Source organism: Rhinolophus hipposideros, assembly GCF_964194185.1.
Source record: "Rhinolophus hipposideros genome assembly, chromosome: 10".
Classification (NCBI taxonomy): domain Eukaryota; kingdom Metazoa; phylum Chordata; class Mammalia; order Chiroptera; family Rhinolophidae; genus Rhinolophus; species Rhinolophus hipposideros.
In genome coordinates, this window is record NC_138056.1 from 63,475,698 (window position 1) to 63,499,200 (window position 23,503).

The window sequence follows — 23,503 nt, forward strand, 5'->3', positions numbered from 1 at the left end:
ACAAATGAATTGTGTATAAATAGCTGTAGCTTCCAGGAAGTGTTTGTGGAAACCATTTTCATTCTCTTGTAGTAAAACCAAGAGCCATGTATTATGAATCTTCTTTTTTTCAACATAGAATTATTTTTAGTCATTGATTTGTGATAAAATTGACATTTTTAATAAAGCCAAAAGTCATTTAGAGCTAGGTAAATTAATCTCATTTAGAAAGCTTTGCAGTATAGCATGTTGTTTTAATAACTAAATGTTGTGAAAATAATAAAAATACTCCATCTTCACAATAGCATATTCATTTTTTTACATTTTAACATGTAAACTACACCTCAAGGATACAAGCAGAATCCAAACTGGAACCAATTAGAGGAAAACCCAGTAGTTTCATCAAATAAATTGTAAGAAAACAAAATTCTAGAAAGAAGATTGGAGATGAAAGTAAACTTGTAATATTGTCCTCAGGGTGAGGATATTTGTACTCCACTTTCCTAATCTCCTTTTTATCTCTGAGGAGCTGAATAACTTAGGCTCAGTCAGTTACCTGTCTTGTGAGTTTTTATTTTTCTTTTCTATTTGTTAAATTATGCGGTTAGACCGTGTGATTTCTAAGGTCATATCCAACTCTGGAATTCTGAAAGTGTTAGTAATAAGAATAGAATCTTATTCTATTAGAATAATAGAAGAATAGAATCAGATGAGGGGTTGGTATATGATGCCTGAGGATGGATCACATTTGCCTGCTGGAAAATGAGTACTTTCCATGTTAGGTCATCCCACTCTAGCTTTTTCCAATGTGTAAACCACCTTCTAGGGCTCTGCTCATAGAAGTTACATAGCACAGTGTGTAAGGCTCTAGAATCAGATGGCCTGTCACCAGGAATGTGACCGTGAGCAGTTATGTACCTTCATTTTCTAATCTGCAAAAGAAAGAGGTATGTGGGGATTAAATGAGATGATGTGTGTAAAGTATTAGAACACACACAATCACATACAAAAAAGAGAGGCTTAGAAAGATAAGAGCCAGTTGTAATGTGTGGCTCGTATTTAGATCTCAGTTCAAATAAACAAAATTAAAAAATATTCATTATACTTCTGATACAATTTTAAATTTGAGTACTGCCTGGATATTCAATGATATTGAGGCATAAATATTTTTAAGACATTTTGTGGTATTCTGGCTATGTTAAAAAAAAAGAGAGATGTTTAAAAAAAGAGAGAATGAGCATGCCCTTAGTCTGTTAGAGATATATTCTGAAATGTTTAAATATAAAATGGAAAAAAAAAGTCAATTTTAAAAGTAAATGCCCTGGGGTAAATTCATATAAATTGTTTTGTTGGTGGCTTCTGTCTAACTCTCCAGCCTTATTTCTCACAACACTCCAGTCCCAGCTGCTCGAAACGCTTTGTGGTTCACTGAGTGTGCCTTCACCCCTGTGCCTTGGCTGCATTCCTTGCGTGGGAGCCCTTCTCCATCTCTGGCTTCCATCTGGCTTCCATTTGTCCTTCAGTATCCAGTCTGATGTCCCCTCCTCTGAGAATACTATCCTGACAGCCCCAGGCTGGGTTAAGCACCCCTCCACTACATACCACCCCCACTACACACCGCAGACATCGGTTGCTATACTATGTTGTAACTATTCCTTTTCCTGTTTCCCCCAAGTAGACTGGGAGTGTTTTGAGATCAGTGATTGTGTACTTTACCTCAAAGCCTAAGAATTAGAGACAGTGAATGATTTCTAGAAAGATGGGGTGTAAAAGGCTGGACTAAGACAGTAGTGGTAGGAACGGAGAGTAGGTGCAAGATGTAAGAGACTGAAACAGAAGAGAGAATTTGCCGCCTGACTGGATTTGGGGAGATGAGGGCGGGGAGGAGTCCCAGGGGATATCCCGAGGCTTCTGACATGGAAGGCTTGGCTAAGGTGCAGAATATGAGACTCCACAGGCTTACAGAAAAACGGGGATACGTTTTCACGGACACAGTAAGTTTGAAATTTATTATGCATATAACATGATTCTGAAAAACATGGTGTTTAGTCACAAAAAATACAGCATAATTTAGACCAAAATAATCACTGAATTTAAAGCCAAGAGTCCTACGTCCTAGTTCTTGCTCTGCCAGTTAATAACTTTATGACTTTGAGCAAGTCACCTAACCGCTCTAAGCCAATTTTTTTCTCCCACCAAAAATGCTTGGTCTATCAGCCTTTGAGTTTTAGGCCCAGTATTCTTCCACCACACACTCCAGAGTGGTTGTCCAAGGTTCACTTGTACGAGATGAGTAAGTTCCAGAAACTGGTACACAGCACAGTGCCTACAGGTAACAGTAAGGTATCGTGCACCTAAAAATGTCTTCAGAGGGTAGATCTCATGTTAAATATTCTTATGACCAAAAACAATCTTTAAATGACCAAGGGATACAGGAACTTTTGGAGGTAATGGATACAATTATTACCTTGATTGTGGTGATAGTAACACGAGTGTATGTCTAAACTCACAAAATTGTGTACATTAATTATGTGCAGTTTTCTTGTATACCAATTTTATACATGTACGGGGGAAATGCTTAATAATACATTCTCCACCTCCCTGTTAAAGTAGTTATTAAACTAGTATCAGTAGTAGGTGATGATTTGCACACAATAAAAAACAGAAGAAATGAAAATTTGAAATTGGATCAAAAAGTAAATGAATCATTATTATATGTATCTGTTTTTAATTTCGAATTGATAAGAAAGAGAGGGTAAAGTGGGGCCTGCCAACGTTTTAAGATAGGATAGGAAGACTGAACATGGCCAATAAAAGCTTTAAGCTGCTTTTTTAAATAAAAGGATTTATTAACGTTGTCTGGAATATATCCGCTACAGATAAGAAGCCAGCTCTATCAGGAAGAAGAGCACCATAGCTCTGAGCAGGAAAGAATGAGGAATGAAATCTCTGACCTAACAGAGGAGCTTCATCAGAAGGAGATCACTATAGCAACTATCATGAAGAAAGCTGCCTTTCTGGAGAGACAGTTAAAAATGGAGTTAGAAATCAAAGAAAAAATGTTAGCAAAACAACAGGTATGCCAGCGAGCAGAACAGCACCTGTCGCGGTCACTCTCTTGCTCAGCGCAGACAGTAGCCTTCATTATCAACTAATAAGAGCATTGCATTTCTTGGTGTTACTTCTGAGACTAGCATCACAGAAACGCTTTGTGGAGTCACACAAAATCTTTATAAGAAAATGCAAAGTGTCATCAAAAAAGAACCAGGGAAATAAGTGACAGTGCAAAATGATCTCATTCAATTTCATCTTAACATTTTCTTGTGACCCATAGGTTTGATCACCTCCCACAGTATGCTCTAGTCAAAAGTTTCCTCCTGAATTTGAATTCCTCCCTTTCATTAACATTTTTATCTGTTTAAAAAACCTCTATTCTAATCTTTCCTGGATACCTCCCTTCCCCACTTTATATATTTATTTTAGGGTTTTAAAAAAACAGATGTCGAAACATTTACTGAACATTGACTCAATGCACAGCATGGTTCATAGAGAAGAACAGCAATTATAACATTCTATATGCAAGTCACTTGTAAGCCCTCCTTCCCTCACTTGCTCGCTCCCTCCATCCCTCCCTTCCTATTTATTTTGAAATTCCCTTATCCTTTATTCATCATCAAATTGAAACCCCAAATCTAGAGGATTTGAGAGCACTATTCAATAACTTTCTAAGCATTTGAGGGTCACCTTCAGAAATAATATGGCTATTTAAATCCTGTATATTAGAAACACAAGAAAAGGATTAGCCTTTGCCCAATTATAAGCCTTAAAACTGTGATTAATTTGTGCAATACACAAGAAAATAGCATAGATGGGATAGTAGCATTGCTTGTATCTGTACAGGAAAGGATATTTTACACATGTTAACAGCGATCTGGGGTAGTTGGATTATGAATTTTTATTTTCACCTTTATATTCTTATATATTTTTAGTTTTTTGTCAAGGAGAATATATTTAGTAATTTACAAAAGTCTTTTTAAGGGAAGTGTTTACATAGAAATGAGCCTAGGTAAATAAAAGGGCAGAGACTATGTCAAAGTACTGTCAAATACAAGAAATCAGGGGGAAAAATAAATTAGGAGACAAAACGAAGGAACCACCAAAAAAAAAAAAAAAGGAAATTTGGCAGAAATAACAGAAAGAACAAAATTAAACATGAAAGTAATATTTGTATATTGTAAAATATTAACTAAGTAGTGAAGAAATTTAGTGGACAGTTATTCAAACATGTTTTCAAAATTGTGATTTTTCTGGTGATAATTAGCATACAATAGAAAATAGAAGCGAGAAAAGGAATTTAGGAATTGGAAAGAAAAAAGTAAATGAATCATTATTGTATCTGTTTTTAGTTTAGCACTGATCAGAAAAGTGTGGCCTACCAAAAATAGGAGAACTAAATGAGACTACCTGATTAATGATAATCATGCCTAAGAAGTATTTCCCTTCACTACACTTAGAAAATCTTTAATTAACCAAATAAATTTAATTATAGTAGAATTGTGAGCTTTTATTATGAATTTTACATTCACTTTTATCTATTACTAATCTCCTTTCAGGTCTCAGATATGAGATACAAAGCTGTCAGAACTGAAAACACACATCTGAAAGGGATGATGGGAGATTTAGACCCCGCACGGTACATGGTAATATGCTAAAATAATTCAGTAAATTGAACAGATTACTTAGTTGGTCAGAATTTACCCAGATGTTCTTTACTGAGCACTTCCTATCGGGTGGCAAATTATCTTGCACATGGATAGAACTTACTTTTATCTTCAGGCTAAATATTTGAATTTCTGGTTTTCTCCCATGTTCTTTTCTTGGATTGGGCTCAGTTCTGATCAGTTCCTCACACATGCTACTTCTTTGTTTTGCTCTTGCTGTTGCCTCTGAAATCTTACATACTACGTGGCCTGACTCACGTGTCAACCTTCTCCTTCATGAAGCTGCCGCTGAAACTCCAGAGTGAATTGTTCCATCCATGCTCGGTTTGTATTTTAGTCTGACTTGTTTTGTAGCTTCTCACTTCCTCACTGGATGGTGAACAGGGACCATGTCTTATTAATGTCTGTATCACCAGCACCTCACAGCATCAGGGGTACAGTAAATGTTCAGTGAATGTTGGCTGAATAAAAAGATTGATAAATAAATGAATGGCTGAGGATTGACCTTGTGGTTTTAACCAGTGTCTCCACAGGTTTATATACGGCAACATAAATAGGCTCGATGCCTTTCAACTGTTAAACGTAACATTTGAGGGTTGGGTTTTAATATGTAAATATGAGAACATTTATTTATTGAACTAATGAAATACCATTGTTACTTGTTTACTGTTATTTGCTCTGAGAGAAAATTCTGAAATAAAATAATTTTTCACCATTCAGGAAATGGAGAGGATAAGAATATGGTAATTGCTTAATCTGGCCTCAGTTTCCTCAGCTGTGAAGTAAATAAGGAAGTTGGTTTCAGCATTCCCAATGGTCCCTTCTTAAGCCATGATGTGTATTTCTGTAACAGGACGTACTTGTTCCCATGAAAGTCCACATTCTAGCATCCAAGAGTAGAAGCATTCTGGAAGAATTCTGCCTTCTTCTTTGGGCCTGGTTATGTCCTATGATGGAGTACTACAGATAGATAAATAGTAAAGTATACATGGTTTTCCTGTCTGTTACATTAAATCTGGCTGACACCTAGGACTTTGAATTCCAAACACTGGATACGCAGAAAGTTAAATTGGATCCTGCCCCCACGAATATCCTTTTTTCTTTCACAAAATGGTTTTATGTTATTTTTTAAAAAGTCTATCTGAATGTTTTTAGGTGTGTATTCTGTGTCATCACAGCCCCCGCTGACCCTGCTTCACTCTGAGTCTTGTAGGCATTTGGCTTTATTCATTTATTTGTTTGTTTTTCCAAGAAATAAAACACATAAGATGTGTAAAGAAGAAGCTAAGTAACCCTACTTTGTACTCCAGAGAATCCAGCGCTAACACACTAGTATGTAGTATCCTACAACCTTTCCTTTGTTCGTGCATACGTCTACAGGGGATGAGCTGAGCGTTCTTTTACAGAAATAAACGCATACTATATACTTTATTCTAAACTGCCTTTGACTATATATCATGGACATTTCTACAAGGAGGTAGAAAAACATCTTTTGATTTTTCCTAATTTCTTAGGAAAAAATACAAATGTGTGTAAAATACATATAATTTTTAATAATTTAATCATAACTTACGTATTCATGATTTTAGTAGTCACTTCTTTTCTTGCTTCTCCCCTTCTCCTGTCCTCCATTTCTCTATGCCCCCTCATAACCTATCTACCAGATAACACATGTTAACTATTCAGTATGTATCACTTTGTTCTTTTTCATATCTATGCATTCATATGTGTATGACTATGTATACATATACATATAAACATACATACACATATATGTATGTAGTCATGTACCTATTTAGGGGTTTTAACTTTTTTAAAAAATTAGCTTGCATTATACACACTTCTCCTGTTTTTGTTCAAGCAACAATATCCTTTGCAGACCCTTACAAGTCAGCTGGCTTAGGTCTGTTTCATTCCGTATAATGGATTAGTAACATCCCATGATGTGACTGTAGCAAAATTTATTCAACTATTTTTCAGAATTAATTTATTCATAATTAATTCAACTGTTTCTAGACTTTTACATAAATAAACAATACTGTAAAGTATATCTTTATACATGTATTTTGGAATAACTTCCTAAGAATGGAATTGCTGATTTAAAGGAGATATGTTTTAATTTTAAACCATTTGCTGTCAAATCATATTTCTACCTGTTTCTTTCATCCTTATTAGCAATATATGTTATTGCTTTTAAATTTTTGTCAGTCCGATGGGTGTAAAGTGATTTCTCAGTAGTACTTTAATTTGCATTTCCCTGACTACAGTGAGCATTTTTTGTATATTTATTTGGCAATGTATTATGAATTAGTTATAGTCTCTGCTCATTCTTCTGTTGAGCTGTCTTTTTCTTGTCAATTTATAACAGCACTTTTCTGAATTTGCTGTTTGTAATTTTATTTACGATACCTTTTGCCATACAAAAAGTTTTAAACTTTTGTCAAACATGTATATCTTTTTGTTTATAGCTTCTGAATTTCCTTCCTTGAATAACAAGATTCTTCTAACTTCTAGACAATATGTATAGTTTTTAGAGCTTCTTCGAAGATTTTTTCATGTTTTTCATCTAAGTCTTTAATTCCTTCAATAGTAATTTTGCATGTGATAGAAAACAGGAACTCAATTTAAATTTTTATATGAATGTGAAGCTCAATTTATCCAGTATTTCCTGGTAATTTCCTGTTGGATTCTATTTGGAATTGAATTAAGTTTATATATTAATTTTGAAAGAATTGGTATTTTTATGATAATATATTTTCCCATCCAAAAATATGACATGGCTTTCCATTTCTTCATATGTTATTTTATGCTTTTTAATAAGATCTGACAATTTTCTTTGTATAGATTCTATGCCTTTCTTTTTAAATTTATTCTCAAGTATTTTATAATTCTTGTCACTGTTGTAAGTGGATCATTTTTCTTTATCCACATGTAAAAACTTATTGCTAATATACAGAGGGTGCCAAAAAACTGTATATACATTTTAAGAAAGGAAAAAAACTATTAAAAATGTAATATTCAAGATAAACCAATAACAAAAGATGAATACAAGTCAGGTTTGACTTCTGCGATTACAAGAGGTGCTCAAAGTGGTTACCATCAGCGTCCAGATACTTCTGATTCCGGCAAACTACTGCTTGAGCAACGGTGACCAAAGCGTCCACTTGTATACATTTTTTTTGCACCCCTGGTAGAAAAAAAGCCAAATTATTTTTTAATTCTAGTAGGCATTTTACTAGAGGTTCTTGTTGTTTTGAGATATACAATAGTATCAACAAAGACAGTAGTATCTCTTCTTTTCTACTGTTCATATCATTTATGTTTGTCATACTGTATTTGCTAAAACCTCCAAGACAATATTAAATAATAATGATTGCTGACAAATTTGTCTAATTCCTGATTTTAGATGAAATTGTTTTAAAGGGTTTTAGGATAATATTTGTTCTTGATTTATGGTCTTTATTATATCTTTCTATCCCTAATTTGTTTAGAATCCTGTATAGGATAATATTTGTTCTTGATTTATGGTCTTTATTATACTTTTCTATCACTAATTTACTTAGAGTTAAGATTTGCTGCTGGATTTTATTAAATTCCTTTTCAGTGTATATGACATCATGTGGTTTTTGTTTATTAATTTGTTGAGATGTAATAGACTGTATTTGGCAGATTTCCTAATATTGACCCACCTTTGAATTCCTGGAATAAACCTTCTTGGTCATTTTATTCAGGAGCTAAGGTTGCCATAATCAAGTACCACAAACTGAGTGGCTTCGAACAACAGAAACTTAATGTACAGTTCTGGAAGCTAGAAGTTCTAAATCAAAGTGTCAGCAAGACCATGCGCCCTCTGAAACTTGTAAGGGAGGATTCTTCCTTTCCTCTCTATAGCTTCTAGTGGTTCGCCAGAAATCTTTGGCAATCCTTGGCTTGAAAGGGGCATCAACGTCTTCTGTCTTCACATGGCACTCTCCCTGTATCTCTCTCTTCATATGGCTGTCTTCTTCCCGTTCTGTCATATCATCTTCCCTCCATATGTGTCTGTCTCTGTGTCCAAATTTTCCTTTTTTAATAGAACATCTATCATATTGGATTGGGGCTTACCCCAATGACATCATTTTTACTTGATTACCTCTGTAAAGATCCTGTTTCCAAATAAGGTACTAGAGGTACTAGAGGTACTAGAGGTTAGGACTTCAACATATCTTTTGGGGAGGCAGGGAGACAGAATTCAACTTGTAACAGTTATCTAATATTGTTGATATAGTTACTGTATTCTTTGTGATATTTTATTTAGAAATTAAGATCTCTATGTATAAAGATTTTATATTTTCCTTTCTTTAGAGTTCACAATCTATTATCTCATTTATTTAGCATTCAGTTTAAATACTTCATGAAGAAAACTCGTATCTGTTATGTATTAAATTAATTACATAGATAATTAGATAGTTAATTCTTTCTGAAAGTTTTCTTTTTTTCTACTTATTTTAAAGTTCTGCTGGCTTACTAACATAAATGGGGAGCTTCCTACCTTTATGAGTAGGCTAAAATAGTGCAAATAATATTGAAATTATCAATTCTTTAAAGGTTAGAAAGAATTTAGCTATGAAACCATTTGCACATTGAAGTTTCAACGAAGTAAATCTTCAATTACTTTTCCATTCTCTTTTAGGGTACTTGGTATATTTAAATTTCACTTCTTAGGTTTTATGTTGTGTGTGTGTATAATTTGTATTTTTCTAGGAAATCCTTACCCATTTCAATTTGTTTCCTTATCAAAGGTAGAAATGTCCTACCATTATTTTCATTTCTTCTATATTTTGTGTTTATGTTCGTTTCTTATTCCTAAATTTGTATAACTTAGCTGCCTATCTCTCTCTTTTTAAGTCTGGCACATGGGGAGATTATTTATTTTATTAGTATTTAAAAGTGTTGGCTTTCAGATTTGTACATCTAGATTAGCTTTTATCTCCTCCATGAATTCGTCTCCAGCTACTCGAGGCCCCATTTATTTCTCCTTTCTTTGACTTTCTTTAGTACTGTTAGTTATAAAAATTCAGCACTAAGTTTTGAATTGTCTTCTTTTATTTTTTTTAATTTTTAGTAGACTAGTATTTAGCACTCAATTAAAAAAGTTCATGAAGAAAACTCATTTGTTATGTGTTATATTAATTACATAGTTAGATAATTAGATAGTTAATCCTTTCTGAAATAATTGGAATCAGTAAGTAAATATATAATTAAATAATTGGTGCTGAAATTCTACCTCAGGCAAAAAGAAACAAAATGTTTACATCGTTATTTTCAGGTCTTCTAAAATACGTGGTATTTGGATAGTATTAAAATAACTATTTTTTTCCTTTCTAGACAAGTAAAGTTACTGATCTTAAGGTAGGTCATTTCTAAATAACTAGAGTTTTGAGAACTTTTCTGCTTGACAGTGAAGCTCCCTGCTAATTTATACGGAGGGAAAGGAAAATTTTAAAGGCACCCACCAGTAGCAGGAATAGCAGCCCTGCACTCAGTTATTACCCAGTGCGTGCTTGGGGCTGTGGCTGCTCCCATTTTCCTCTGGAGAATGTGCTGATGGGAATAACCACCTGGTATGTAAGTTTTCCTCAGATCTCACTGAGATTCTTAGAATAGTAACAGAACTAGTAAGAGGTTCTTAGCTCTGAAAAAGATGTTTTCCTTGGATTTGTGCAAAAACTTGACTGCATGAAGAAAAGTGAGGGATTTAGCTTTATTTTGCTCCTGGGAGCTAACAAAGAATCAAGTTTATCATAGTTTTTTGTGATTCCATATTTACTTAGCCCTGTAATTGTATTTATTAATTTTCTTTCATTTAAGGAAGGTGTCATAAAATCAGATTTAATCAGAGCTCAGAATTTTTGGTAATTTTAAAGACTAATTTGCCTTTCACTATCCATAAAGTTTGCTAAATAATAGCATAAAAAATTAGTACCCTCTCAAGTATCTAAAACATCCCTTTACATACTGAAAATAGCCTACTAACCATAAAACATGGTTAAAGCCAGTCCTTCTGTAGAAATACTTTGTTAGCCTACCTATTATTGTTGAGTATAAATGAATTTAAAAGAATAAGTGCAAAATAAAATACTGTTATTCAGACATTTCATTAATTCAACTGGCCTCATGCTAGTGTGTCCAAGTAAATAGGCATCAGAAGGTTTGCCATTTCAAGAATAAAGAAATGGATTAAAACAATGGAACCCTAAAATTTTGAAGAAAATTGAGATAATGGACCTATAAAATAACCTATCAGAAACAGAGAGGTAGAATTTAATCGATGTCTATTTTCATGATAACCATATAGTAGAGGATATACTCCTGAAGTTGCTAGAAAAGTATTTTTAAAAAAACTTGAAAAGAGAGAGCCAAAAAAATTTTATTGTCAAGGAAAATGGAATATGTTTTTAAATATAAATTATGTAACTACATTAGCTGTGTGATTCTTCCAGGTCATGCTCGCAACACTTACTTAATTATGGTATATTTAGAAAATTGTGGGGTATTTTTTTTTTAAATCATTACCATCATTCTTAATTACTTCAACACTTGGCCAAAAATTCACAGATAAAATCTAATTTTATAAGAAAAAGCTTGAATAAAATTGTAATTGAGCAGCAAACCATCAGGAATTATATATTTTGATTAGTAGATATCTTTTTAGGAGTAAAATTTTGACTCTTTTCCATGACCTTTTTCAACCATATCTTCTCCTTATGTAGGGAAAAATTTTTATAAGACTTTTCTTCTTCCTTTATATGCATCACAAGTCGGCTCTGATTTTAGAATCAACCACCCTTTCTCTTTTATAGCACACTATAGATTACTCTTTTATCTGCTCTGATATATCTCAGCCGAGCAAATGTTGAGACATACGAAACGCTTAACAAGCAGAGAAATACTTCCAATGGACCTTTTCCAAAGGCACCTTAGTCAATAGACATATATCAGCATCTAATCCTTCCTGTATTGTTTTGGGGGAGTTCGCCCGCCTGGAGCATTTCCTTTCATTCAAAAGTGAGACCTTTTTAAAAACTTACAGACTTCTATAATACATTAGGCAGTGAACAGAAAATGTAGGAAAAATGCTTGTCCTTTGAAACAAAAGGTAAAACCAACAGGTAACCATTTTTAATGCCTAAAATGTATTGAATTTTAATGCCTAATATGTAGTGCCATAGAAATGCCACACAAAGCCTTAAATTTAGGAACTTCAAAATGAAAGTTCTAAGCCATACTCATCTATAGTCTTACAGGCTTTTAACCATAGAAATTTGGAGCTTCAAAATAAATATTTCATCTATGGTATGCTTTTTGCGCTAAAATACTACCCTTCTGACAGCATAGAATTATTGTTTAATCAGCAACTATATAATTCACAGATATTCAAATCATAGGACTAGAAATGACTATGTAGAGTCATAAAAAGCATTTTCATGTGAAAATATATCCTATTTTTAAAGACTTTATGAGAAGAAAAGTTTAGACTCTTCCTAGGAAACTTATTACAGCATTTACTTCAAATAGCATCAGAAATCTTGTTTCTTGCTCTAAATCTCTCATTTTGTGACTTAAACATGTTTCTTACTCTCTTCTGAAGACATATTAAAATTGGGGGCCCATACCAGATAGTAAAACTTTATCATGAATCTACATTGCTCAAAACTTTGTGGTATTGGCACAATCTCAACTCTTGGATCATTGGTATAGAATGGTCCAGAATCAGACTCCAGTTTATGTGGATTTAGCATATATTTGGTAACATCACCCAACAGTGGGGAATCAACATATGATTTTCTATTATTTTAATCAGAAAAAAATTCTTTCAGATTGAAATGTATGTAGGTTCCATTATTAATCAACACTAGAAGGCATATCCTATAAACACAAAAACTCTCAACTCCAACCAATTTGTTCTAGATACAGAGCATGCTAACGTATGAGTGAGTCTTCTCTGTATTGGAACATGGGCAATAGTGTATGCATCGCTTTTATTGCGATGCATTCAGCGGCAGCTGTCATTGAGTATCTGTCACGAGGAGGTGAGGATGGAAACGGGCATTTAGGAGGTTCACAAGAGTAGAGCCACATCACTTGACTCAAATGAAAGGGCCAACGTACGGGTCCAAATGCACAGAAAATACGCATCACTTATAAGGAACAATTTTTTCTCAGTGATGGTTTATTTTATTCTGTAGAATATGAACGTCACTAACAGGGAACATTCAAGGCATACATCTATTAACAAATTGGAATATGAGAATGAAAAGCTCCGAAATGATCTTGCAAAACTTCATGCCAATGGGAAATCAGCATGGACTAACCAAAACACCTATGAAGAAATGGGACAGTACGCCTATGAAAGCCAAATAAAAATGGGAAAAAATGAAGATAGGTATGCTGACTCCATTATGTAAGGATATAAATGGATAAACATTTAATTAAAATTTATTTTAAATAATTCAAAATTGTAATTTTATATACTTTCTCTTCAGTTTAAATTTTACTTTATAGTGATAATGTAGTAGATACATTGCTTTATATGAAATTCTGTGTTGTCACTAAGCTTTTAAAATATAGCAGTGAAATGGGTTGAGTGTTATAGAGCATTTTAATTGCTTCAGACCCTTCTTATTAGCTGATGTGGCATACAAAATACACAACTAAGTAATCTTATTTTTTGTGTCACAGGAATAGAATAATTTGATTTTACTGTTATGTATATTGTTCAAAAAAATAGAAAATGTAGGCGTTTCATGCTCACTTCTGACTTAACATCAAAAATCTGTACACTTTATACTGATAGTCCAGCAGTGGCAACAAACTATTGGTTAATCCATAAGGAAAGAATCTATGAATGTGTAAGAGAGGTTTTCTCTGAGTGAAGAGAAGCATATGGAAAATCCATATCTGCTGTCCACATTATCCCCATGCTCTTTAAAATGCCTTAGTTCAAAATTTAAGTAAACATATCAACCATAAAATTAGACTAATTTATTCAATTTTAATATTTGTGGAGTCAAAACTACCTCTGGAGGTTTTTCACCATTTTTGTGAACTTGGAAAATGATCAGTAAAACAAACAAGTTTCTTTTCTACAGGATCTCTCAGTCTTAATATGCTAATGTACATTCTGAGTTTCCAGTAAGGGAGATAGTGTGTAACCTTCTCCAAACTTACTAGGTATCAGATTTATTAACATTCCATGTTGCTGAAAAATAATGAATTAATAGATCCAGACCCAACTTCAATACAACTTTTGCTTAGAAGCTCGTAATACTTAGCATGAAAACCTTACATTCTGTTTTCATATAAAATAATTAATATTTACAACCTTGGGAAATTTACTTAACCTTTGTAACTCTCAACATCCCATTTGACAAAAACAGGGATAATAATTATAAGGTTTTTGTGAGGATAATAGAAGAAAACATATAGTTCCATGTAAAACATATAGTAGTTCTATAAATGTTAGCCATTAGTATTGATATGACTGCTAATTATTAGTATTTATAATAATGCTAATACTCCAAAAACTCACAGTGCCTAAAAAGTATGTTTTGGTGGATAGACAAATGTATGAATCTGACATTTCCTCAAAGATGAAGTCCTGTGTGGGAGGGGTGATGCCAGGCTTATCTTTGTAACTAAGCATGCCCAGTTCTACAGGCACATAAATCCATAAATCTGTGGGACGTATTAAAAAAAATATGCCTGTTCAACATTCTTGTGGACGTAGTACAGCTTTCTTTTACTTTCACTACCTCAGCCCTGTATGTATTAGAAGGATATATCTTAATCCGATGCAAGAAACAGCAACCACTCAAAAATACTAAATTAATAACCCCTCTTCAAGTGGTTAAAGAAGAAAATGAGAGAAGACTAGCTGCTACCTCCAAAAAGCACCAGTGGATGGGGTGGGGGCAACGCTGTGAGGGAGGAAGGAAGTGGTCATTGAGAAAGTCAGGGGCCAACTAGTTATCTGGTGAACATGCCCATGCTGACTGGCCAGTATAACTGAAAATCTGTCTAAAGGGGTCTAATCTTGATTTTTGTGTAAGACTATACCAGGGGTGCCAAAAAAATGTATACAAATGGACACTTTGCTCAACGTTGCACAAGCAGTAGTTCACTGTAATCAAAGGTGTCTGGACGCCGATGGTAACCACTTTGAGCACCCCTTGTAATTGCAGAAGTCAAAAGTGACCTGTATTCATCTTTTGTTAACAATATATACTGAAAATTACAATTTTAATACAGTTTTTTGTTTTGTTTTTCCTTTCTTAAATGTGTATACATTTTTTTTTTTGGCATCCTCTGTATTTTCTAATATAGAGTAAACCCTTTATATACTGCTTCCCTACTCTCTGGATTCATTTCTCCATGGGTCAAATCACAACTCCATGTCTATAGTTTTCTCATTGTAGGAGGAAATCAGGCCCCTAAATCCAGGGTCTTCGTAAGTATGGTAGTCCCTGGTCTGTATAGAGCACATTGTACAGAACATTATTTCCTATTCTTGCTTGTTGGAAATAACTGAAAGCCTTAGACGAAGGTACCAAGTGTTCTTATTTAAATAAAAAGGCCGTTATTCTGCCTTTTCTTATTTTTAAAAGGTATTTTATTGTTTGTATTGCCTCCCTTTTTCTCTTTGTTGGGCAGTACAGAATGTGGTAAAAGTACCTAACAAAAACAAGGCAGTAGGGGACAGAGAAAGCAGCATACCAGGTAAAGTGCTCAGCAGGAGATTACCTTAATAAGCAGTTTGGACTACTATTCCTGCTGCAAAGCCTGTGTCCTGCCAGTCTCATTTGTTGCAAGTTTCATTAAATTTGTTTTAATACCTTGTCTGATTTCAGTGTTCTCCAGTGACCTGGTTTTTAAAAGAAACAGCATTTCAAATGTTCCGAATAAATTATTACCATGTAAAACCCACTATGGAGAAGGAGTTGTTGAGATGCAAGGACACTGATCTCACCAGTAGAAAACTGTAAAGCACATATCTATTGAATTTAGCAAGTGAAAAATGAAATATTCTTTCTTTTCTCTCACAGCACAGCTCAGCAAAGTCAAATAGTAAAAGCTACACACACACACACATATATACATATACATATACATACATGTATATATACATATATTTAGACAAAAAATACGAAAATACAGGAATTATATTTACATATATCAATGGCGAATGCAAAAAGGTCTTATTAAACTATTTGAGAAAGGAAAAAAGCTCTTAGGTAAAAGTATATAAAGATAATGTTCCACAAAATTTTAAAGTCTGTAGTCTAATTTTTTGCCACTTCTTTCTTTTAACTAAGGAAGATTTGTATAATACATTGTTAAAATAGTATTTAATCTACTCAGAAGCAACTCAGTTTTTGTTGTTTTGCACTCCTATTTGGATAAGAAACTTTTCATGGTCACCCACTTAAGATGTGAAGCATTTTAGGATATTCCAAAGGATTTGCTTTCCATTAAAAGAGTTATTTAGCACTTTATGAATGAGATGTAATTGAATTTGATGAAGATTTACTGAATATTTTTATAGTTTTGTAAAGTTAGAGTTTTGAAATTTAGGATAACTTACAAGCTAATTTGGAGTAGTGGTATCCAGAGCTATTAATATACAACCAATTTTAATTACAAGCAATTGTGTAATAAATGGAGTTTTATCTCTATTTAAGATACATACTTAAAAGTGAATTTATGGTTTTAAAAGTCATATCATGTACTGGAAAGATTTTAGTAATCACAAACATTAATCATTAAAATTGCTTCAAGTCTAGTTAAAAAATTAAGTTTCTAATACTAAAAACCACAACCTCAGCAGGTCTGTCATAACCACTCTTACAGGAAACCCTGTCAAGGAATGAATAGTCAGTCATCTAAAAGTGAAAAGTAAGTTGAGAAAGTTTTATACCATGGTGCTACTCACACGGAGTAAAAAAAGTAGGCTGACAAGTTCTAAGTCAGGAAATAATGAGTAGTTCATAGAATAGGGAGCATTACTTAGAGCATTAGAAGATGAGGCTGGAAGCCAGTGAATTAGCATAGTTGTGAAGAGATCCTGTTCCATGCTGAGGACATTATCCTATAGCCCGGGAAAATTTAATGGAGGGCCAGGATTGGATGTATATTCAGACAACTCTGAAAACTGTGCCAAGAGTTCACTCCAGTCTCAAAAGGGTAGAGTTCTCCCCAACAAAGCAATCAGATCCTGCTCTCCTGGCAAAAGCAGGCAGGAACCTTGGAACAAGTCCTGTGGAAAAGATAACGGAACAGACCAGCTTGCGAGGGGGTATTAAAAGCTTTCTGAAATAATTTTTAAGATGGCTTTTAAATTGATATACTTAGCATTTACGCAAGGTGGTTTTATGAAGTATTTGAATAGCTGTATTCTAGAGAAAGAACTTGTCAGATATAAAGATGATTTAAAGCAAAAGTACTTCATAATGTAGTCTTTCCTTTCAATCTCTACATTTTATTGATCTTACAATAAAAAGAATGTTCCTATATAAATTTTAGTAATTAACACCATAAAACTGTACCTCTACATCCAAAGCAAAATGGATAATTGAGATAATTACTTATATAATTTAGGACAAATAATATTTTCCCTGAAATCTCTACCTAATTGAGATTACAGAGAGATATATATTTCTTGAATCATTTCTGTAATTATCTTTTGTCACTGAGCTTTGAAGAATAGATGGTAGCCTCACTCAAATTAAAAGGTTCAGCTGAAGATTCTATGCAGATGTACTATGCAATTGTTATAATTCTATTTGAATTGTGGGATGTTTCATCTGATTGTGAACATCATAAACTATGTTATTTCAATTTAATTTGCTATTCTGTTTCCATGGTAATTATGGTTTGAGAGAATGCATTCAGAAAAAAAAAGATATATTTCAAGATAAGTAAAAATGGAACACATGTTGTGTTTGTTTTTATGGACTAATTTACAGATCCCTCACTTAACTTTTATTGCTGTTGGTATGCATAGCTTTAAAAACGTTTGCATAATAAGAAGCAAGTCTCCATAGTCTTTGGGTAAGACCAGAGAAAATAATGTAAATTTTTTGAACTATGAGAAACGAAAATATGAAGGCTTTGAAATGAGTCAATCAATACCTGTGGAGAGTTTGAATTACTAGGAAAAATAAATAATTTTAAATTGAAGGGATTTTTATGCTTTCATGGTCTTTGATGATTTTGATTAAATTTAAACCCCATTTTCATGAATTAATACTCCGAAAGATCCCAAACAGCCCAAACTGCTAGGACCTTTTTAAGTAAAATTTTAGGGTAAATTGGTTTGTTTCTTTGGTTTATTATTCATTTATTTAGTCAGCATACCAAAATTTAAAATCTCACTGATATTTTCGTCAGTCTCATCTTCTACTCTGTATTTTAGCAGAAACAACAAATTCTGTACTATGCCTTGCATCCAAATTGTGGAGTTCACTTCTCATAACATTTTTTTCATACATGAAAACATTAACAGAAAGATAAAGTTACCTGCTCAAGGTCAACAGTGTGGAGGAGCTTAGGAGATGATGGAAATTCAAAACATGTTATAAATTCTTAGCTCCCAAAGGAATGAGAATTATTATTATACAAAGACTTGATCAAGCATTAAAAAAAAAAAAAAAGTAATTCTGTTAAGAAAGCCAGTGAGGTTAAGTGAAGTAGAGAACAGAAAAAAAGAGTATCTATTTAGAACTGTCAAAGGGCAGCATTGTTAGATATTTTGAAATTTTTCTCAAACCGGTTTCATGTTATTTAGTTAATTGGCAGAGATACAAAAGTAAAACACGGAGAGGGAAGCAATATAAGCAGTCAAGATAGAATATTTTTAACAATTACTGTGCAAAGTTTTCTACTTCATTATTCATCATTCTAAGTCTTTTAAGTGGAGTAGAAATTATTCACCAGGAAAATTATTTTCAACAAAATACCCAAATAACAAGCCCAAACGTTAGACATCAGAGAAATTAAAATCCTTAGCTACATAAACAAACAGGTGTCCTTGGTATCAGCAGTGCCAACCACTTCCTTCTCTTTTAGACTTATCCAAGATTGTGAGCCAGAGAGAAGTGCAACGCCTCCATTGCCACCTCTGCCATTTCAAACCAAAGAAATGACAAGTCCTTTGGTTAGTGATGAAGAAGCATACCCACTGGTGAGTTGTTAGATTTTGTTTTTCCTTTAAGGGGTGATTACTCCTACACTAATATGAGGTCTGACAATTAAGTTTGCAAACTTGTTGCAACAATGTTGCTAACCTTTTTTGATATCAGAGGGACTATTCATTATGAATTTGTACCAACTGGACAAACAGAGAACCAAGTTTACTATTTGAAAGTGCTGAAAAGGCTGCGTGAAAAAGTTAGGTGAAAACGATGTGAACTTTTCGCCAGCAATTCATGGCTCTTGCATCACGACAATGCACCAGCTAACAGGGCACTATCTGTGAGGGAGTTTTTAGCCAGTAAACAAGTAACTGTATTGGAATACCCTCCCTACTCACCTGATCTGGCCCCCAGTGACTTCTTTCTTTACCTGAAGATAAAGGAAATACTGAAAGGAAGACATTTTGTTGACATTCAGGACATCAAGGGTAATATGACAACAGCTCTGATGGCCATTCCAGAAAAACAGTTCCAAAATTGCTTTGAATGGTGGACTAGGCGCTGTCATCAGTGCATAGCTTCCCAAGGGGAGTAGAGTGCTTTGAAGGTGACCATGGTGATATGCAGCAATGAGGTTTGTAAGGACTTTTTCTAGGATGAGTTCGCAAACTTAATCGTCCAACCTCGTATACTGATGTGTACAGAGTTGTTTAAAAAAATGTTGCTCCTTGAATAAGACCCCAGGATGGGTCTGTGTGTCGCTTGGCCGTGCCTCTCTATAGAAGGAAAAGAGATCCATAATGTTTCATTAAGTATTTCAATCAATGGTTATGCACCTCTAGTGCAGGCCAGAATTACAGTGATGCCCTTTTAAAATGTAAGAGCTTGGGACCCACCCCTGGACTTTCCATGAGCCTTCAAGGATCTCTATATTTTAAAGAGCTACAGTGATCTTTTGTGCCTGTTTTTGAAAAACCTTACCCATTGCTCTGATACGCATACAGAAAAATGCGCAAATCAGAACCAGACAGCTTGATGAATTATCACAAAGGGAACACATCAGTGCAACTACCGCTCTGGTAATAAACAGAGCATTAGTGACATTCCAGAAGCTCCTCTCATGTCTCCTTCCAGTCACTCCTTCGACTTGTGCCCAAATAACCACTTTTAACATCATAAATTAGTTGTTGCTATTTGTAAATTTTATATAAATGGTATCATACCATATGTTCTTGTGTGTCCTGCTTCTTTTACTCAACGCTGTTTATGAGATTCATCATCCATATTGTTTTATGTAGCTGTAGTTTATCCATTTTTTGTTTCTGTATTGTATTCCATTGTATAGAAATACCACATGCAATAATACTACAATTTATCCATTGTACTGTTGATGGACACTTATTTCCTATTTGGGGCTATTATAAATAATGCTGCTAAAAACACTGTATGTGTCTTTTGGTGCACATGTGTATAATTTTAATTGGGCACATAGCTAAGAGTTTGATTGTTAGGTAACAGGATGTGCATAAGGTCAGCTTTAGGAGGTATTGCTAAGCTGCTTTCCTAACTTATTTGAGCCAGTTAACACCCCAATAAGTAATTTGTGAGTGTTCTTCTTGTTCTATATTCGTTCCAACACTTGATGTTAATTGGTCTTTTTAAATTTAGCTTTTATGGTCGGTGGTAGTAACACCTTATTGTGGTTTTAATTTTTATTTATTTGGTGACTAATGACGTTGAGCACCTTTTCATGTTTATTGGCCACTTTGATAGCCTCCTCTGCAAAATGTGTTCAGTTTACTTGCCTAAATTTCTACTGGCTTGTCTTTATTCTTATTAATTTGTGGAAGTTCTTTGTATATTCCAGATATAAGCCCTTTGTTGATCGTATATGTATTGCAAATATCTTCTCCCACTCTTACTTGCCTCTTCACTTAATGGTATCTATTGATGACCACAGTTTCTAATTTTAATACACTCAAACTTATGAATCTTTTCCTTTATGGTCAATATTTTTGGGTGTCCTATTGAAAACTTTTGCCTGTCCCAAAGTAATAAAAATATTATCATGTTATCTTCTGGAAGCTTTGGCTCTTTACTTTTCATATTTAGATCTGCTCCTGGAATTAACTTTTGCTTATGGTGCAAGGTAGGAGTCAGAATCTTTTCTCCCATAGAAATACTCAAATGAACTTGCACATGTACTACAGTCCTGTACATTCTTTTGGATTTTCTATATGCAGAATCAACATACGACAGTTTGATTTCCTACTTTCGAATCTTTATATCTTTTTTCCTTTTTCTTCCCTTATTTTATTGACTAGGGCCTCCAGTAAATGTTGAGTAATAAAACTGGTATTGCCAGCATCCATATTGCAAAAGGAAAGTTTTCCATTTTTCACCATTGTGTATGACGTTTGCTAAAGACTAGACTAAGTAAGCCAGAAGGACAATAGGTAGATTACTTAAAATCGTGAGGAGTTGCCTATTTTCAAATGAAAATTATTGGCTCTGCAAATTACTGGAGTATGTTTTAGGCAAGTTTCATAGCCACTATGTTGTCCCTGAATTTACAGTTGGACACTATAATATTCATTTTTAGAGCTTTTTAATGTCATGGAGCTGTGATGTTTTAGTTCCTTGAGGATTTCATTAGACTGCATTACACTGGTAGAAGGAATTCAGCTTTTGGTGTATTATTTCATTAAGAGTTGCAGTGTTTGACAATATGTCAGGGAGGAAACATGCCTGTAAATATGAAGATTTAAAAAGGCTTTGTGTTCCTCACCTAACTTGTCCTTTTTTCTTTCTTTTTGTAGTCTCCCCCAGATATATCCTTCCCTGCTTCTTTGGCTGCACAGCATTTCCTTCTGGAGGAAGAGAAGCGAGCAAAAGAACTTGAAAAACTTCTAAACACACATATTGATGAACTGCAAAGACACACAGAATTTACTCTTAATAAATACACGAAGCTAAAAGAAAATAGACACATATGAGCTTTTACACTTTTTTTGTTTCCCTCACCCCATGAAAAAGAATTCTGGCAAAATATTTACAAAGCTGATTAATGAAACCAAGAAATTTTGTTCTGTTTTCTTGAGTAAATTATTTCTATATGGCAGCTAGAAAATAGTAAATATTTTGTTTGATATAGCTGTTTGTATTTCTGCATTAACATAATAAATTGTTCAGCTATAGAGTTATAAAATAAACATGACTACTCCAAAAGAGATTGTTTTTCCAGTCTAAGGAATATTTTGGAATTAAATGCGCAGTTTTTACTCCCACTTGAACTGTATACTGAAAACCGATTTCCTCTGTAACAACACAAAATGAGGGACAGGGAAGTGCTGTAATTCCAAATGTAAACGAATCAAATGCAGCTCAGTTGTACTAGGTTCGAAAACTCAAGGATTTTTAAAAATGAAAAGAAAAAAAGTATTCTGAGCTATATAAATATCCTAAAACTCCTTTTAGAAAAAAAAGATCTAGTGTTACCATTTCTATATTTATCTTTATAATGTTTTAACACATGGAATGTACCGTTTACACACTTGAAGTGTGCCACAAGTTAATATTCTCCTGTTAGCACTAAGTACTTCATGAACACGATCAAGATAAAGAAAATATAAAGCATTATTATTGTTACATTCTCCTTTGTAATACCTCTGTGTTTGTTTTTAATACAATAAAGGAATGTAATAAAGGAGTATACAATAAAGGAACAATAAAATTCTAGTTACAAATATACATGCATGATAATCCCTTATTCTTCCTTTAAAAATGACATTTATATAAAGATTATGAAAAGTCCCTAGTTAGGTTCTCAAGCTAAGTCCTACAGCTTTTATGGTTTCTTTATTTTTTTCTTTGTAGAAATTAAACCTAAACATACTGAAAGACAAGTCAAGATGTCTTTAGATAATAAGTCTCATTGTCATGTGAAAAATGCAGAGCCCTGTTCTCTTTAGGTGACTTGACCATATGGATTTGTATAGTTCTTTATCTTTGCAAAAAGCCTCCCCAGTGCATTGTTTATTTCAACTCAAAACAAGCAAGGCTAGTGTCCTTGTTCCCTGAAATCAACCTGTTAAGAAACTTCCCAGAATCATGGTGAACAAGAGAGGCAGAAACGCCTGACTTCTGATTCCTGGCTCGAGCTCTTACTACTTCCCAGTATCACCTCTTATAAGCAAGCAAGTGGTGAAGAAGGCTGTGTCCACAGAAGCCATGTTTCATAACAAAACCTCAGAGGAGTACAAAGCCTTTATTTAGGGTGGCCCCCAAAAGCCCCAGAGGAGAAAAACAATTTTAAAAATCACAATGCAGGCCAGCCCGGTGGCTCAGGCGGTTGGAGGTCTGTGCTCCTAACTCCGAAGGCTACTGGTTCAATTCCCACATGGGCCAGTGGGCTCTCAACCACAAGGATGCCAGTTCAACTCCTCGAGTTCCGCAAGGGATGGTGGGCAGCGCCCCCTGCAACTAAGATTGAACACGGCACCTTGAGCTGAGCTGCTGCTGAGCTCCTGGATGGCTCAGTTGGTTGGAGCACATCCTCTCAACCCCAAGGTTACGAGTTCGACTCCTGCAAGGGATGGTGGGCTGCGCCCCCTGCAACTAGCAACGGCAACT

The 23,503-nt window shown here is 34.1% G+C and overlaps 1 protein-coding gene across 1 annotated transcript in view; it reads left to right on the forward strand.

The window, feature by feature from the left end:
* DEUP1 (deuterosome assembly protein 1) overlaps positions 1-23,107 on the forward strand; it is a 68,587-nt gene extending 45,480 nt beyond the window's left edge. Inside the window, exons 9-13 of the mRNA XM_081062602.1 lie at positions 2,859-3,056; positions 4,593-4,679; positions 12,929-13,125; positions 18,807-18,921; positions 21,691-23,107. Coding sequence (XP_080918728.1) covers positions 2,859-3,056; positions 4,593-4,679; positions 12,929-13,125; positions 18,807-18,921; positions 21,691-21,867 — 774 coding nt within the window. The 3' untranslated portion in view covers positions 21,868-23,107. The remainder of the gene's footprint in view (positions 1-2,858; positions 3,057-4,592; positions 4,680-12,928; positions 13,126-18,806; positions 18,922-21,690) is intronic.
* Positions 23,108-23,503: the final 396 nt, after the last annotated feature.